This window comes from Monodelphis domestica, chromosome 1 (genome assembly GCF_027887165.1).
Source record: "Monodelphis domestica isolate mMonDom1 chromosome 1, mMonDom1.pri, whole genome shotgun sequence".
Classification (NCBI taxonomy): Eukaryota; Metazoa; Chordata; class Mammalia; order Didelphimorphia; family Didelphidae; genus Monodelphis; species Monodelphis domestica.
Window position 1 is genome coordinate 514697407 of NC_077227.1, and position 17811 is coordinate 514715217.

Consider the following 17811-nt stretch of genomic DNA (forward strand, 5'->3'; position numbering starts at 1 on the left):
TCTAATTTCTCTTAGAAAATTGAATATTGTGTATATCTATAGTTAGAAGTGCATTTAGAACTACAAAATGATTATGTTAAATGATCATTGGGGAGACTAGTCTCCCAATGATCATCAGGGGGGATTATAAACCTTAAAATTTCTTAGACTTATGAATGTTGGAAATTTCCCCATTGGGAAATATCATACTGGAAAAAATTTCCTACTGATAGTAAGAACTCTATTGAAATGTGAAACCCCTTGGCATGGGAGGATCCTTCTCCTCCCTACTTAAGACTACTTTAGGACAGAAACCTGTTGCTAAACAATGGAAAGGGTTTTGACCTATGCTTAAGCATAGAACAGGAAGTTCTTTGAGTCATGATTGATTTTAGAATTGATACAATAGAGATACTTGCAGTGACAGAATCAGGTCTTGGAAAATACAATCTCCATCCTACTTAGAGAAACAGGATTTAGGAAGGGCTGCAGCAAAGATCAAGATTTAATTATTTGAGAATATGACCTTCAACAGACATGTGCAAAGCCACAGACCTCTGGGTGGTCCTGGGTTAAACTAAAGCCACCATTGGCACAGGGGAGACATCGACAATGATTGGTAGATGTGAGAACTGAGGGGAGGGAACTTGGATGGTTTCCTTAAAGATATCGGGGTCTGAGGACAGAGGGAGGAGAGTTTTTTGCTCTGAGAGGTTCTGCTCTGAGCAAGGTGGCTCTGAAGGAGAACTGAGGAGGTTGCTCTGTGGGAGGACCAGGAGAGAGGGCTGGCTCTGAAGGAGGAGAATTCTCTGGAAACATTTCTTGAAAGGAGGCTCTCTTGAAGGTGGAGCCTGAGGTTGGCATAAGAAGCCTTACCTAGAGAGATCTTGGGCGAGTGATAAAACCAACTGACTGATTTATTCATTCTTATTCCTTTCTTACTTTCTCTCTTTTTCTATTGATTAATCAGTGTATTATAAATTAAATTTCTCTATAAAACCCAGTTGGCTTGGGTATATTCATAAATTGGGAATATATTCCCTGGTGACCATCTTATATTTATATAAAACCAAGACACAGTAGAAAACATATTTCAGCGGTCATAATTGATATATATATTTCCCTTGCTCCCAAACATTTTAATTATCACAGTTTATGACTCCCACTCTCTTATCTACAACTATTTGACGATCAAAACTATTTTAAATATAACAGTACTCCAAACATGTGAAGGTTTCCTCCAGCAGAATGGGTAGATAGATGAAAACAATTTGCATGAAAGCAGCTGAAGCAGGCACTATAGAGCACACTTGAAGCTTGGGTCAGACATCAAAGAGGCTACAGCCATCTACTGCAACCCAGGCCAACATCAGTCATCTGGACTTTTGTCTTGCCACTGGACTTGGATGACTCTAGCAGAGTGAAACTGATGACTTTGTGCAACGCTGCCTCACTTAAATCTAATTCATGTGCAAGTCAAGACAGATCCTCATGATATCACTCATCTTCTTCAAAAAGGAGGGACAAACACCAACACACTCCCCTCAAAAGGCCAAAGAAAAAAATATATAAAACCATTTTTTGCAATGACAAACTAAGGGGGTGCCCATCAATTGGTGGCAAGTTATGTTATATGACTATAGTGGACTATTAGCATGTTATAAATGAAAAGAATGATTTCAGAAAACCTAGGAGGAACTTTATAAACTTAAGCAGAGTAGAAGTAAGCCGAATCAGGACAATTATAACATAACAATATTGTAAAGACAAAAACTTTGTTCAATATGGTGACCAACAACCATTTCAGGACTCATAATGCTATCCATCTCCTAATAGAGGAGTGATAAACTCAGAACACAGACTGTAGCATTATTTGGAGGACAGGTAGGACAGAGCCAATGCAATGTTTGTAAGGAATTTTTTATTTTGTTTTCTCTTGCTTTCTCAATGAAGGAAAAAGGATGGTAAAGAGAAATGATCTTTGAAAAATTTTTTTTCATTTAAAAATGTTTAAAGTTAATTTTTAAAAGTTAAAATGTAAACATAATGATACTAAAAATTAGGGGTGAAAGTGTCAATGAATTGTTAAAAAGATCAAAAGGGGACAAGGAAACAGAACAGTGTTACAACTACACTGTTAAAATATACAAAAATCATACTGTTTTGATCCAATATGTTATTCCTGCATTAGAAATATATTAACAATGTTATAATCAAAAACAAGTTATCAAAAGATTTTTGGCTACATTATATATTGATAAGTAATCAAAATTTTGATTCATTTGATTTATAAATGTTTAATAATATAGTAGTCCCTCCCTTATACCCAGTTTTGATTATCTTTGGTCAATAGTGAGGCAGCTTGGCTTCTAGCATCAGTTTTTTTGTCGGGGAGAAGGAGGCCATAGAGTCTAAGTTGAGGAGTAGGAATGGGGAGAGAGAGCAGATATATATGAGGTCAGGAGATATTTGGTTTTATCTGTGGTTTCAGCTATCTACCTTAAGTCTGGAGTGTGGGACCCTACTATATACTATAAAACAATTAAAATGGATATATTTAAGGAATAAAAAGAAATTAGCAATTGACTTTTTTAGGTGCTTAAGACACAAAGATAAAACAAGAGAAGCAATGGGCAAGGATCACAGGATATGGCCTGTATATACTGTAATCTTCAATGGTGGAAGTATATTCATACCCATGAAATGATAGAGCATTTTTGTTTTAAACTAGTCAAGTTTATGGCAACTATTTTTTATATGCTCTATGTGTACCTGGCCCCTTAAAATATAATAGCATATTTATGAAAATTTCATAAAATTTGAAGCATTAATTTTTGCTATTTTAAATATAGAGAAATTTAAAATGTTTTAAGGGTACTGTTGGTCATAGAAAAGGGGGCTCATTGTACTCAACATAGAGAGATAGGAAGACTGTAGTTCAAATCCTACCTCAGACACTCAGTAGCCATGTGAATTTGGACAAGTCATGTGATCTCTCTCAGGCTCAGTTTCTTCAGTATTAATGTGGGGATAATAATAGTGCCTATACAGTACAGAAGCAGTATCTTAAAATCCCTATACCTAGTTAAACTAGTTTTTCCTGAAATATACCTTTTATTAAATCTTCCTCAAGACATGGTTAGCTTCATGACTGAAGGCTCAGACTGTGTTCATCCCTACTCTCTCCTTTATTTTCAATCTCTTCATGTCTACTGGCTTAAAAGGGAAAGAATAAGATCCTATGAACTAAAATTCCACAGGACAAGTCAGCTTAGGAAAGATGGTAGGTTTTAAAAATAACTATGACTATGATGGCTCAGAAAGAAACAATTCCAAGGAGAAAAACAATGGAAATTATATCAAGAGAACAATCAATGCCTAGTAACTTCACTATACCACTTAGATTTTAAAGACATGTACACCACCCAAAGAAATCAAATTTTTTTAAAAAGATCCCATACACATCAAAATACTTATAGCAGTATCTTTTATAGTAAAGAACTTGAAGCAAATTGGATACTCACTGACTGAAGAATGACTAAACAAATTGTGATACAGCATGTGTATATAATGCAATATTGTTATGCTACAATAAGACAAAAAATGAAGATTGCAGAGAAGCAAAGGAGGATATATGAATGAAGCAATGTGAGGAAAGTAGAACCAGGAAAACAATATTTACAGGAAGAATGTAAAAGAAAAGATAAAAATATATGCTGTATAATAATGCTATATAATAATGTTGTACAAATATCATGAGCCCTGAAGAGGAGATAAAACAATGTTTCCCCCAATTCCTTCTTTGCAGAGATAAGGGACCAGAGGTGTTGCAAAAGTACACAGACTCTCAGATTCAGTTGAAACATTGGTTTCTTTTACTGAACTAATCCCCCCCCCAATTTTTTAAAAATATATTCTTTATGAGGGATGATTTTCTGGTTAAAGGAGGAGATGGAGATATAGTGGAGAATGAAAGTGATGTTAAAAACAAAGTTAAAAAAAATTTAAGACATGTAAAGAAGATGTTAACAATAAAGTAGGATCTAGAGCCAAAGGGTGTTAAAAGTATCAATAAATTGGCAAAAAAAAAACCAAACAAACAAAAAACAAGAAAACAACAAAGCACCTTACCAATATTTAAGGCTAGGAAAGAAACCTATAGACAACAAAAGCAGGAAGGGGAATCAAGCTATACTGGGAGAAGACAATCAAAAGGTCATCAACGTGGCTAGAATAACTGAGATAGAATAAAGCAAAGTACTGAGCTCTTATTTTCTTTCTGTTTTCTGGACAAATGAGAGCCTGTGGGCTGGGAAGCATGAAACAAATATAGCTAAGAAGGATTTGATATCCAAGTAAGGAAGTAGTAAGAAAATGTAGTAGGCTCCATTAGGTTACTGAAAAATCAACTAATAAGGATGAGTGACATCCTTGAGTACTAAATAAACTGGCAGGTATGACTTTTGAACCACTCTCACTGAGTGATCTTTGAAAGATAACAGAAACCAGGAGTGGTACCATAAGACTGAAGGTCTAACATACCAATTTTCAGAAAAGGGAAGATAACTCTGCACCACAGAAAAATGAATTTTATTTCCAATTCTTAGCAAAATTCTAGGATCTATTAAAGAACTGTTTAGTGAAAAGCTACAAAAGGTAAAAAAATAATCATTATGTCTATATTAAGAAAAGACTCAAGGTGGGGGGGGGGGGAAGAGGCAAAGATGATAGATCTGAGAAAGCCATTCAGTTAAACTCTCCCAACATCCCCACTCCAAACAAACAAAAGAACATCTCAAATCAAATTTTGGCAAGATATAGCCAACAAAATGTTGGGGTGAGATAGTTTTCCAGCCTAAGAAAACTCAAGAGGTAGGCAGAAGTCTTTAACAGATAGATGGTGGTCTGGTGGAGGTCTGTCTAGAGATGACAGTAGCAGGAACATCAGCAGCTTCAGAACTCTCAGCCCAGAAAGATGTGACAGAAAACTGCTCAGGAAGAGATTACAAGGAATCCTTTACTGGCACTGGGCTTAGCAGCAACTGAATAGTTTCTTTAATGCCCATAAACAGTTCTGGGGCCCAGTTCCAGGACACAGAAAAGCACAAAGTTACAACAGAGGAGAAATCCTGGTCACAGTATCAAAGCAGAAAAGAGCTAGTGCATGCAGCTGCAGGGGTCCATTTCCAGCTCACACCACCTTGGAAACAGTTAAAATATGTAGATCTCCAAACTTAGCTCTGAAAACATTAGCACAAAAAAAGCCTGAAGCTTGGGAAGGTACTTCCCCAAACACAAATGAGCAGGGCCCAACTTTGTAACAAAGTTCAAAGTCTAGAAATAGGCTGGGAAAATGAACAAATAACCAAAAAAAAAAGTCAATTTGACTATAAAAAGCTACTATATTGGCAGAGAAGACCAAGACAAACTCAGAAGACAATAATGTGATTAAAAATACTACCAAAAAGTGTCAAAGAAAAATGCTAATTAGACCTGATCCCAAAAAGAATTCCCAGAAGTAAAGAGATAAGAATGGTAGAGGGAAAATTGGGAGAAATGTGGATGCAAGAAAAAAAGAAGCATAAAAAATTGAAGGAAATAACACCTTAAAAAGCAGAATCAGCCGAACAGTAAAAAAGACACAAAAACTCACTGAAGAATTCCTTAAAAAGCAAAATTGACCAAAGGGGTAATGTAGTACAAAATTTCACTGAAGAAAAGAATACTTTAAAAATTAGAACTGGACAAATAGAAACAAAGGACCACATAAGATATCAAGAAATATAAAAGAAAGGCAAAAGAATTTTTTTTTAATTGAAGAAAATGTAAAATATCTCATTGGGGAAAAGTAACTAACCTGGAAAGATAATTTAACAACTTTGAAGTACCTGAAAGCATGAAATCAAAACACAGCCTATACATGATATTTCAAGGAATGATCAAAGAAAACTCCCTTGATATCATTGATCAGAGGGTAAAATAAAAATTGAAAGAATCTACCAAGCAGCTCCTTAAAACTACCAAGAATATTATTGCCAAATTCTAGAGCTCCCAGATTAAGAAAGTACTTCAAGAAACCAAAAATCATTCAAATACCATGGAACCAGTCAGGACAACACAAGATTTAGCAGCTTCTACTTTAAAAGGAGCAGAGGGTTTGAAATTATATTCCAGAGGGCAACTGAGCTAGGATTACAATCAAGAATAACCTACACAAAAGATGTGAGGATAATCTTCTTGGGGAAGGGGGGTGAGGGAGAGGGGAAAGTGGATATTTAGTGAAATAGAAACCTTTCTGGTATTCCTAATTAAAAAATAAAAAAGACCAAAGTTGAATAGAATATCCAAACAGAAAACTCAAGAGATGCACAAAAAGTTAACATGAACGAGTTAAAATTTAAGAGACTGTAAGTTAAAACTATTTACATTCCTATGTGAGAAAATGATACATATTAAACTTCTAAGAACTTTATCATTGTTAGATCAGTTAAAAGGAGTTTACATAGACAGAGGGCATGAGTATAAGTTAATTATGTTGGAATGATTTTTAAAAAGGAGAGGAAAGATGTATGCACTGGGAGAAGGGGGAAGAGAGGCATAAGAGAAAATTTTTCTCACATAAAAGAAACACACAAGAAAGAGTTCTTAGAATGGAGGAGAAAATGGGGATGGAGTGGCAGGGTAATGGAATTGGAATTGGTTCAAAGATGGAAGGATATATATTTATATACATACAAAATTAGCTGTGTAAAAATATGACTTATTCAATAAGGGAAGGCATTTAAAAGAAAGGGGTGTGGGAATGGGGAAGGCTGACTGGGGGAGGCACTGGTTTGAAACAAAATAGACTTTCGAGGAATAGAAGAGGAAAAGAGAGGAAGAGATCATGGTATAGAGGGAAATACACAGTAATCATAACAATAAGTATCAATAGGATGAGTTCACCCATAAAATGAAATAGATTAAATGGATCAAACGTGGACAAATGGAAACCAAGAACTACATGAGAGGCATCAAGAAACAAAAGAAAGTCAAAAGGATTTTAAAAATTGAAGAAAATGTGAATGGATTAAAAAACAGAATCTAACAATATATATTTTTACAAGAAACACACTTAAAACTGAGAGACAAACAGAGCTAAAATAATGGGGCTGGAGCAGAATCTATTATGCTTTAGCTGAAGTAAAAAAGGCAGGAGTAGCACAGGAGATAAGAGTGCCAGAACTGGAGACAGGAGGTCCTGAGTTCAAATGTGATCTCATAACACTTCCTGGCTGTGTGATTCTGGGCAAATCACTTAATCCTAATTGCCTAGCCTTTGCTACTCTTCTGTCTTGGAATTGATATTAAGACAGAAAATAACGAGTTTTTGGTGTTTTTTTTTTAATAAAGGCAGGAGTGGCAATTATGATCCCAGATAAAGCAAAAGAGATAATGTGAGGAACTACATTTTGCCAAAAAGTACCATAGACAGTGAAGTAATATTAAAAATTTTAAAGTCAAGCATCTCTGACAAAGACCTCATTTCTCAAATATATACAAAGTAATAGAGCTTAAGTAAAAAAATAAGAACCATTTCTCAATTGATAAATGGTCAAGGGATATGAGCAGGCAATGTTCAGAAGAAATCAAAGCTATCTATAGTCATATGAAAAATTGCTCTAACTCACTACCGATTAGAGAAATGCAAATTAAAACAATTCTGAGGTACCACCGCATACCTATCAGAAATGACATGCTGGAAGGGATCAGGGAAAAATAGTTACACTAATGAACTGTTTGGTGGAGTTGTGAACTGATCCAACGATTCTGAAAAATATTTTCAAACTATGCCCAGTGGTGTATACAACTGCATATCTTTTGACAGCAATACCACTACTAGGAGATATATCCTAAAGAAATCAATAAAAAGGGGAAAGGAACTATATATACAAAATATTTGTAGTAGTTCTTTTGTGCTGGCAAAGAAATGGAAATTAAGGAGATGTTCATCAATTGGGGAATGGCTAACCAAATTGCAGCATATAGTGGTGATAAAAGTACCACTGGGCTGTGAGAAATAACAAGAGGAATGGTGAGACTTATATGAACTGATGCTAAATGAAATGAGACGAACCAGGAGACTATTGAGCCCAGTAACAGCAATGTTATGATGATCAACTGTGGAAAATTTGGCTATTTTGACAATTACAATGACCCAGGACAATTTCAAAGGACTCATAATGAAGAATGCTATCCACCACAAAGGAGAGAACTGATGAACTCTGAATGCAAATTGAACTATAATTTTGTCACTTTATTTTTTGTTTTTTTTTTTAAATATGTCTAATAGAGAAATATGTTTTGCATGGTTTCACATGCATAATTGATATATTGCTTGCCTACTCAGTGAGTGACAGAAGGGATGGGAAGTAGGGAAAGAATTTTGTACTTGAAATTACAAAGGAAAAGGAAACTAAAAAAAATTTTTTTTTGAAGAAAGAAAAGGCTTAAACCAAGCTAACTTCATTTTCTTTTTTTTGTCAGGGTACTAAACTGTCAGATCAAGGGACAATTGTAATTTAATCAGATTTTAGTAAAGCACTGGATAAATTCTCTCATGCTTATCATGGCTAGAAGACAACAATTAAAGGTTTCTGAAATCAAAGTAGTCATTCAAGGTCAAATTCAAGTGGCTCCAGGGAAGATTCCGAAGGATCCACGATTGATCTTCAGCTGTTTAAACATTTTTACCAATAACCTGGATAAAAGCAAAGATTACACTACACACTTGTCAAATTTTTAAATAACACAAATCTAGCACATAGAATGATAGGGATCCAAAAGATACAGATAACCTAGAATACTGGCCCAAATTCAATAAAATAAATTTTAATATCAATGTAGAAATTTACACTAGGATTCAGAGAATCCATTTTCTAAGTAAAAGATGAAGAAAGCATGTTTTAATAACTATTTTTCTGAAAAAGATCTCTAGGATGGACAAATAAAGTGAGTCAACAGTATAATATGACAGAAAACTATTTATTACAACTTTAGGAAGAACACTAATAAACTAGAGTATGACTAAGAAGGCAATCAAGATAATAAAGGATCTTAAATCCATATTATGCAAGAATCAACTGAAGAGTCCATAGGATAGGAAAAGACCTAAGATGTCTTGATAGGTGTTTTAAAGTATTTGAACAGTTTTTACATAAAAGAGGGTTTTTTAAATATTTATTCTATACCAAAGGGCAAAATTAGAAGCAATAGGTAGAAGCCACAAAAAGGCAAAATTTAGACTTGATATAAAGTAAAATCCAAACGATATGAGATATACAAAAATGACAGTTTCAGGGGGCACCGAGTTTGCTTTCACTGGATGTCTTGAAGTAATGGCCAACACCACAAGCTGAATAGGTTGTAGAGGATTCTTTTACAGGCATAAGTTAAGATTACTGAGGTATCTTTCAACTCAAAAATTCTATGACTCTGGGAATGAATAAAGAAATTACTTGATTAAAAACAGTATCTCCTAGTTATAACAATGCTCCTGTGAACAGTGTGGAAATCTAGATCCATAAATGAGTCATGAGACAAAATCAGTGTAATTCACTCAATTGTTATAATATAGGTAACCCACTCTATATAGTTTCCATTTCCAGCAAAGCCCTAAAGACCAGGGAAGATAGAAAAAAGGATGATAAATAAGAACTTGTACACAAATGAACAAGAGTGAGACATGGCAAAGCTATACTGAACTTCTCTTCTTTTAAAGATTCTGATACCCACAAATTCATATACTTAAATCTTCTAATATTTTACTCTTGACACTTCAAATTTTCCTAAACCTTGGTTAATTTGGGGGAGGGAGGAGGAGTGGTGAAGTAGGTCTTTTAGAGAGATAATTCAAGTTACTTTCAGTTCTCAAATAATTTTTCAAGGTTCTGTTTCCATCTCACTCTTCAAAGTACATCAGCCCTCGTTACCCCTTGGAGCTTCAAAACTTCAACACCAAAAGTTTAGCTTATTTTCTTTCTTAATTGGTCAAAACATTTTTTCCAAATCATCTTTTCTCCATTATCTATCTATCTATCTATCTATCTATCTATCTATCTATCTATCTATCTATATATATATATATTTTTTTTTTAAGACCCTTACCTTCCATCTTGGAATCAGTACTGTGTATTGGTTTCAAGGCAGAAGAGTGGTAAGGGCTAGGCAATGGGGGTCAAGTGACTTGACCAGGGTCACCCAGCTGGGAAGTGTCTGAGGCCAGATTTGAACCTAGGACCTCCCATCTCTAGGCCTGACTCTCAATCCACTGAGCTACCCAGCTTCCCCCATCTTCATAATATATTATCACATGATGCCTCAGCATTTATTAAGTGCTTCTTATATACTGAGTATTGTTCTCTAAGAGCTGGGGAGAATAGGAAATTTAGATAAGATACAAACCTCTGCTCTCAAGACAAATAATTTTAATAAATGAAAGGTACATTAAAAAGAAGAAAACAAAGTTATATACAATCTGAGGAAACCAGGAAGACAGCATTTGAATAGGGTTTTATAAAATATGAGTAGGAATTCAAAAGTTTTAGGCTAAGGACATTTCAGTCATGTGTGATCAAAGGCTTAGAGATGCATGAACCTTTTTTTGTGGGGGGAGAGGCAAGTGTGGTTACAATGTTATTAAAAAGAAAATAGGAAAAGGCTGGAAAATAATGGCAATGAATTCTGGAGGCCCTTCAATAGCATAGAAAGAAGTTTCAACATTACTCTTTAGAGAACTGAGACCCATGGATATTTTTAAGCAGAGGAGAGACATGATACAACTAATCTCCTAAATCTATATCCTTGATTTCTGGCTTTAACTCCCAGTGCTAACAAAGAAAAAAATTTTCTTAAGATTCTATAACTGTCCTTATAACATATTTTTTAAAATTTGAATTAATCAAAGCATATAGACTATGACAAAAGAGGTAAAAGCAATGTACTCTCAGGATAACTGAGGAAAAAAATTATAGCTAGGGTATGGGGGAGGTTCAGGGAAGATTCATTAGGCAGATGGCACTTGAGCTGGGCCTTGAAGAAGAGGATTTTTTTATTGTTGTTTAAAAAAAAGGCAAGGATTTATACCAGAGGTGGGAAACTGACCATGTACAGCAGTAGGAGACAGCATGTCATGTTCAGGGAATATTTGTTTGGATGAATGGAGTATATAAAGAGGAATAGTGTGAAATAAAGCTGAAAAATAAGGTTGGAGCTATACTATAAATGCCAGACTCTAAAAGCATTAAGAAGGCCCTGGAAGATGTGACTCCAATGGGCAAGGAAACACCATCATCATATTTTTGGAGGGAAACAAATTTTTATAACAAATTTTTCCAATAAATATGTAATCTCTCAAATTTATAGAGAGCATCAGATTTATACAAATACAAGCCATTCCCCAACTGAAAAAAGGTCAAAGGATATAAACAATTTTCTAATGAATATATCAAAGTTATCAATAATCATATGAAAAAGTATTCTAAATCACTCTTGATTAGAGAAATGCAAATTAAAACACTGAAGGGGGTAGCTGGATAGCTCAGTGGATTGAGAGCCAGGCCTAGAGATGGGAGGTCCTAGGTTCAAATCTGGCCTCAGACACTTCCCAGCTGGGTGACCCTGGGCAAAGTCACTTAACCCCCATTGCCTAGCCCTTATCACTCTTCTGCCTTGAAACCAATACACAGTACTGGTTCCAAGACAGAAGGTAAGGGTTTAAAAAAAAACAACAAAAAACTCTGAGGTACCACCTCACAACTAACAGATTTGCAATATGACAGTAAAGGAAAGTGATAAATATTGGAGTGGATGTAGCAAAATTGGGGCACTAATGCATTGCCAGTGGAGTTGTGATCTGATCTAACCGTTCTGGAGGGCAATTTGGAACTATGCCCCAAAATTATGGATACCCTTTGATCTTGTAATACTACCACTAGGTCAATATATCCAAAAAACAAGGAAAAACAAGGAAAGGATCTACTTGTACAAAAATATTTATAGCATCTCTTTTTGTCTTTTTATTGGAAAATGAGGGAATATCTATCTATTGAGAAATGGCTAGAATGCTATTGCGCTATAAGAAATGATAGGGATGATTTCAAAAAACTGGAAAGATCTACATGAACTGATACAGAGCAAAATTGGGAGAACATACAATAACAGCAATATTTTATGCTGTTGTGGTGAAAGATTTATCTGCTCTTACCAATACAACGATCTGGGCCAATTCTGAAGGACTTTTTACAAAGAATGCTATCTACCTCTAGAGAAAGAACTGTTGGGAGTCAGATGTAGATTGAAGCATACTCTCTTTCACATTATTTACCATTTTATTTTGGAGTTTTGATTTTATGAGCATTCTCTTACAACAATGACCAATATAGAAGTATGTTTTGCATGACAATACATGTATAACCCACAAGGGAGACCATTTAGATCTCATAATTTTGGAAAACGTTGAAAATTGTTATTACAGGTAATTGAGAAAATAAAATATCTTCATGTAAATCAAATAAGATGGTTAATAATTGAATATGAGAATTGTATGAGAAGCAGGAACAATAAGATTTTGAGCCTCAGCAATAGATTGGCAGTATCAACAGAATCTGGGAATTTGGGAGGGGGAACAGGTTTTTTTCAGGGAAAGACACGAGTTCAGTTTTGGACACAATGAAGTTAAAGGAAGAAGCACCCAGAGAGCTGTCCAGCAGTCTAATAGAGATGGAAGAAATTGAAGATTTGAAAATATGGAGATTCAAGAGTCACTTGCCATAAAGTGGTAACTGAACAAGTAGAACTACCAAGGGGGCAGAATAAAGTAAGAACCAGAACAGAGACTTGGACAACTTTCACACTTTGGGGGAGGGGGAAGAGGCCAATGAATTAGAGCTGGAGAACTAGAAGAAAACAATTATCACAGAAGCCAAAGGAGAAAAGTATCCATAACGAAAGAATAATCATAGTGTCCAATGCTACACAGAAGGGTAAAAGAGAATAAGGACAAAGAAAAGGCCAATGAATTAGGAATTAAAAGATCACTGGCTCTGAGAATGTATTTTTAGTTGAGAGGTAGAAACGGAAGTCAAATTACAAGGGACTGAGGAATAAGGGATTACAGTGATTTATGCTGCTTGACAAACCTGATGTTATTACCAATCCAATACCAATACCAATCCCTCTTGGATAGTATTAGGATTGATGGAAAGATCTCAGAACAGTAGGAATCAAAGCTGAAGTAAACAAGCTTCCCACTTAGATCTGAAGCTTGAACTCCTATGGGTTTGATCACCTGATTTTGTCACTGTTTCTTATAATGATTTAGTTCCCTTCAATACAGGATTTTAATAATGTACTCTGGCACCTAGGGTACATAAATTCCATTATGAATAAAGAGTTCCATGCCTTTTTTTTAAGGCAGTAAAAGGAAGAAGTGATAGAGAACTCTAGTTCTTTTTGAGATGACTTTTAATTAGTAATATATAAAGGGGATAAATAAGAGAAAGAAAGTGAGAAAGGTAATGATCAATAGAGCAATCTCTCATTGCCTTGTATTATATGTATGGATGCATCAATTGCCCAAAGTAGATTATTAATTCCTTGAGGGCAGAGACTTTTTTGTCTTTGCACACTTAATTAATAGAAGAGGACCCAGAATTCACTCCAGTATTACAACAGAGCTAGTGAAGGGCAATTGAGGAGATAAAGGCAGTAATTAACAAATGTTTGTTGAATTAAATCAGTTAGGTATTAAGTATGTGTAAGATTCAAATTAGGATAACAGTCACAAGAGTTAATAATGCTAAATCCTTTGGAGTATAATCTGACTCAGACCTATAGTCTTATTATAAGGCTATTCTTACTATACAGCTTAATTATAATTAAAAAAATTTTTAACTATAGTATGAAATATACTCAAATTCTCAGAATAAATATTTTTAAATTTAGGAATAAGAAACTTTTTATTCTATTAGTTTTCCCCTTTTGACAAAATTTATCAGTGAACTCTTTTGTCAGTATTAGTCTAAAGTTGACATTTTTTCAATCTTTATGCCTAGAAAATTAACTTTCATCTGAAAGTCTCAATGCATTTCTAAGAGTTGCAAAGAACCCATCTTTAATTTATAAATAAAATTAAAATGTACACTTGCCATTCAAGGGGCAAGAGTAAAGTTTTGCTATACAGTAAACAAGTTAATCATCTTTTTATCTCCCAAGCCACCAGGTGTGAATATAGTAAACATTTAAAAGTAAGATTATTAAGGGAATGGTTGTGTTGTAGAAAACAGCTTTTGGAAAAAAAAATTCTTGCATTTCTGTGGAATTCCACAAATTTTGTTTTCAATCTTGTAGGAGAAAAAGTACCACCAAAGCCTCAACTTGCAAAGAAAGTAATTCATAAATTTTATAGAATGACATTATCTTCATTTTTATTAAGAATTTTTCCACTCTTCTAAAAATGTGTTTAACAAGACAGAAGTTGCAAACAGAGTTATCAAATACTATATATACACACTTCTCATCATCAAAGTTACCTGGGTATGTCATGTCAATCATTACTTTTGGGCCTTTATTCTATTTTATTGAACTTCCTAATATGTTCCTGGCACTGTACTGAGTCACATTAACATCTCTTTCCACTACATAATTTTTCATCTTTGTATATCCCTAGGTATTTATTGAATGTTTGCTTAATTTCATAAGTTAAAGTGCCTGATCTCTCCCCTTTCTCACTACCCTATTCTGGAAATGCTGCTGTGGGCTGATTTAGAGTTACACCCACGGTGATGTAATGGACTTCACTTTCCCTTAAAGTTTCATGTCTACATGCACACAGTCTTGAATTTTCATTTGAACTGAAAGAGGCAATCATCAATATTTCCTTAATAAGACCTGCAATTCTCTTAATTTGTCTCTAGGGTAAAGAACGTCTTGATTTTTAAATGTGATATCAACAAGGCCCAACTCCTGCTCCTTTCAGAAATCCCTGCAGCAGATCTTTAGGCCCCCATCATTTTCAATAGAGGCGCAGTCCGGGTAAACTACAGGTCCCACCATGCACCGCTGCCCAGATCACGACAGGTCTCTACGGAAACAGAGAAATCCTCCCCAAGTCCCACCTGTTACTTCGTTTCTAAACACCGCCCGCACTTTCTGCTCAGACAACAGCCCAAAACAAAGAGTCGCGACCACGGGACGGCTCCTCCAGGAGAAATTAAGCCAAGGCCCAGGCACAGCATGGCGGAGATAGGTACCGCTGACCCAGCCGGGGGCCCAGCAGCTGCCTCCCGCTTCTCGGGACTGGGCGTAAGCACCAGGCTTCTCTCCATTCACTTCCCGCAGGATGCCCGGCTGCGCACCCCGAGAAGGGGCGGGGTGGGAGGCGCCGACCTCCAACTTCTTGTAAGATCGGGTGGGGGTCACGTTTGCTCCTCGAACCTAGGCCTGGGTCCCGGCGACGCACCCGGCGCCAGCATTAACGGCCGCCCCGGGCCGCGCACAGTTTCCCAGGCCCCTCGGCCCGTGCGGGGCGTCCCTCTGACCGGCGGCTGCCCTCCCCCCGCGGCCCAACCCTCCCTCTTGGGCTCCGCCCGGCCTCCCCCGTCCTTCCTTCCCCGCCTCTCACCGTCTTGGCGGCCTCCGCCCAGGTCCTGCCCTTCTTCCTACGGCCCTTTTCCCTCATGTCGGGGTTTAGATTGGCTGGGATATTCCCGTGTCCGGGGTCCGGCCGCCCGCCCTCTCACCGCTCGCTACCTCGCTCGCTTGTTCGCCCGCCCGCCTGCGCGGCTTTCCCCGCTGTGCCGGGAAAGGAGGAAGAAAGGGGGAAGTGTAGCCGAAGGAGAGTCCAGACTTAAGGAGGAGGAGCAGCAGCAAGAGGGGACGCGCGCCGGGGTCTAGGGGGCGGCCGGTCCTTTGGCTGCCGTTGCCACTGTTGCTGCCGCCGCTGCTAACGCTGCTGCTGCCGCCGCCGCCGCCACCGCCGCTGCTGCCATATTGGACTCTTACTGTACAGACGGCCGCCGCGATCATGTGATCACTCCCGCGCGGCCCGTCCCCTACTGTAAGGCTCTCGCGCGCACGCGCGGTCCCGGCGTCGAGGTGGGAGGCGGGGAAGGAGAACGAGGGGGGCTACACGTTCAGGGCTCTAAAAGGCGGCAGCGACCTCACCCCTTTCCTGTCTCCGCCCCTCGCCGACCCCCACCCCCACCCCGACCTCTGCTCTCGAGCATGCGCTTGGCAGCGCGGCCTTATAGACAGCAGCGTCCTACCCTACGTCGCACACGCAGAAACCGGAAATATGTCTACGGAAGTTAGTCAATTCGCAAATATTATATTTAGGGGTAAGTTAGCGTGTGGCAGGGTCCGTGGCTAATGTGAGAAAGCATCTAATGCCAATGGCTCCAGCCAGGGAAGAGCGACTCAATTAGAGAATCATAGACTTAGAGCTGAAAGGAACCTAAGAGATTATGTAATACAGTCCCCTGAATATACACATGAAAAAAATATTTAGGCCCAGAAAAATGAAATAGTTTGCCCAAATTCAGAGTTAGCAATGAAAAAAGAAGATGGATCTGGACATACTAAACCTAGGTTTAAATACTCCCGGTGTGCCTAGATTGGCTACATGCTCTTTTTGAACCTCAAATTCCTCCCATATAAAATAAAGGAAATAGACCACAAATGTACAACAGTCTTTTCTTGTGTTAAATCTGTGAACATAAGTGGTTTGTTGTTCATTCTTTGTGAGCCCATATGGAATTTTCTTGATGAAGGTACTGGAGAGGTTTGCTATTTCCTTATGCAATAGATTAAAGCAAACATTGGTTTAGTGACTTGCAGCTAGCAACTGTTTGTCTTTTTGATTCCAGACCCAGGACTTTATCCACTGAGCCCTCTAATTGTCTGACCCCGCATGGTGGTGGCATTTAAATCTAGGATCTATGAATGTAAATCCAGCACACTTTTCCATAGTAACATTAGTCCAATCTTTTGAAAAGATTTTTTTTAAAAGATAACCATTCCTGTTTTTACATAGTCAATCAGCCTTAAAACTATAATTCCATTTAAATTTAATTAAGCTCAATTGCTCAAGTTTGATATCTTAGGTTCAGTATGATTTCTTGGAAACTAAACTACAATCTAGTGGTCTTAACCCATTTGATTTAACAAATACAAAGACTCAATGTGCGCTGAGGCATTGGAGAAATGAGGATGAAAAATCGTACAGTTTTTGCTCCCAAGGAATTTTATGCAGTCTAATGGGAGAAGGGATACATACCAAAAAAAAAATGCTAGGGGAACTTACACTTTCATAGGTTGAAAGATTTTTAGAAAAAGTATGCCCAGAAAAAAAAAGGTAGATTTGTCACTTAAGGAGGGCAAAGATTAACAGTGTGGTACAGTAGAAAGAACAATGGTTTTGGACTCAAAGGTCATGAATTAAATTTGTTCTTTGGTTACTTACAATCTGTGAAACTATATATATATCACAACCTCCTTGGACCTCAGTTCCCTCATCTCTAAAATAAATGGAGTTGAACTAGAAGACCATTAACAAATCTAACATCTTATTCACCATTGGTAACTACCTAATGATAACTAATACAAAGGAAATCCCTTAGAAAATTAAGGGTACTCTGTGTTCACATTTATAGAAGAAGATGGACAAGACTCACAGGATGAGCAACTATGGGTAGCTTTTTATCTATAACTAAGTACCTACTATGTGACAAACAATCTTATATGTGCAGTTACAAAGTCAAAAATGAAACAGTCTGCTCACTGGAGAAGACAATA

General features: G+C 37.0%; 1 protein-coding gene across 2 annotated transcripts in view; it reads right to left on the reverse strand.

Annotated features, from left to right (window-relative positions):
- Positions 1-16200, reverse strand: part of ASXL2 (ASXL transcriptional regulator 2) — a 171056-nt gene extending 154856 nt beyond the window's left edge. Inside the window, exon 1 of one of the 2 annotated variants that reach the window (XM_001380127.5) lies at positions 15641-16200. In XM_001380127.5, coding sequence (XP_001380164.2) covers positions 15641-15697 — 57 coding nt within the window. In that variant the 5' untranslated portion in view covers positions 15698-16200. The remainder of the gene's footprint in view (positions 1-15640) is intronic. The other variant, XM_007475944.3, reaches the window with a different exon arrangement.
- Between the last annotated feature and the right edge of the window lie 1611 nt (positions 16201-17811).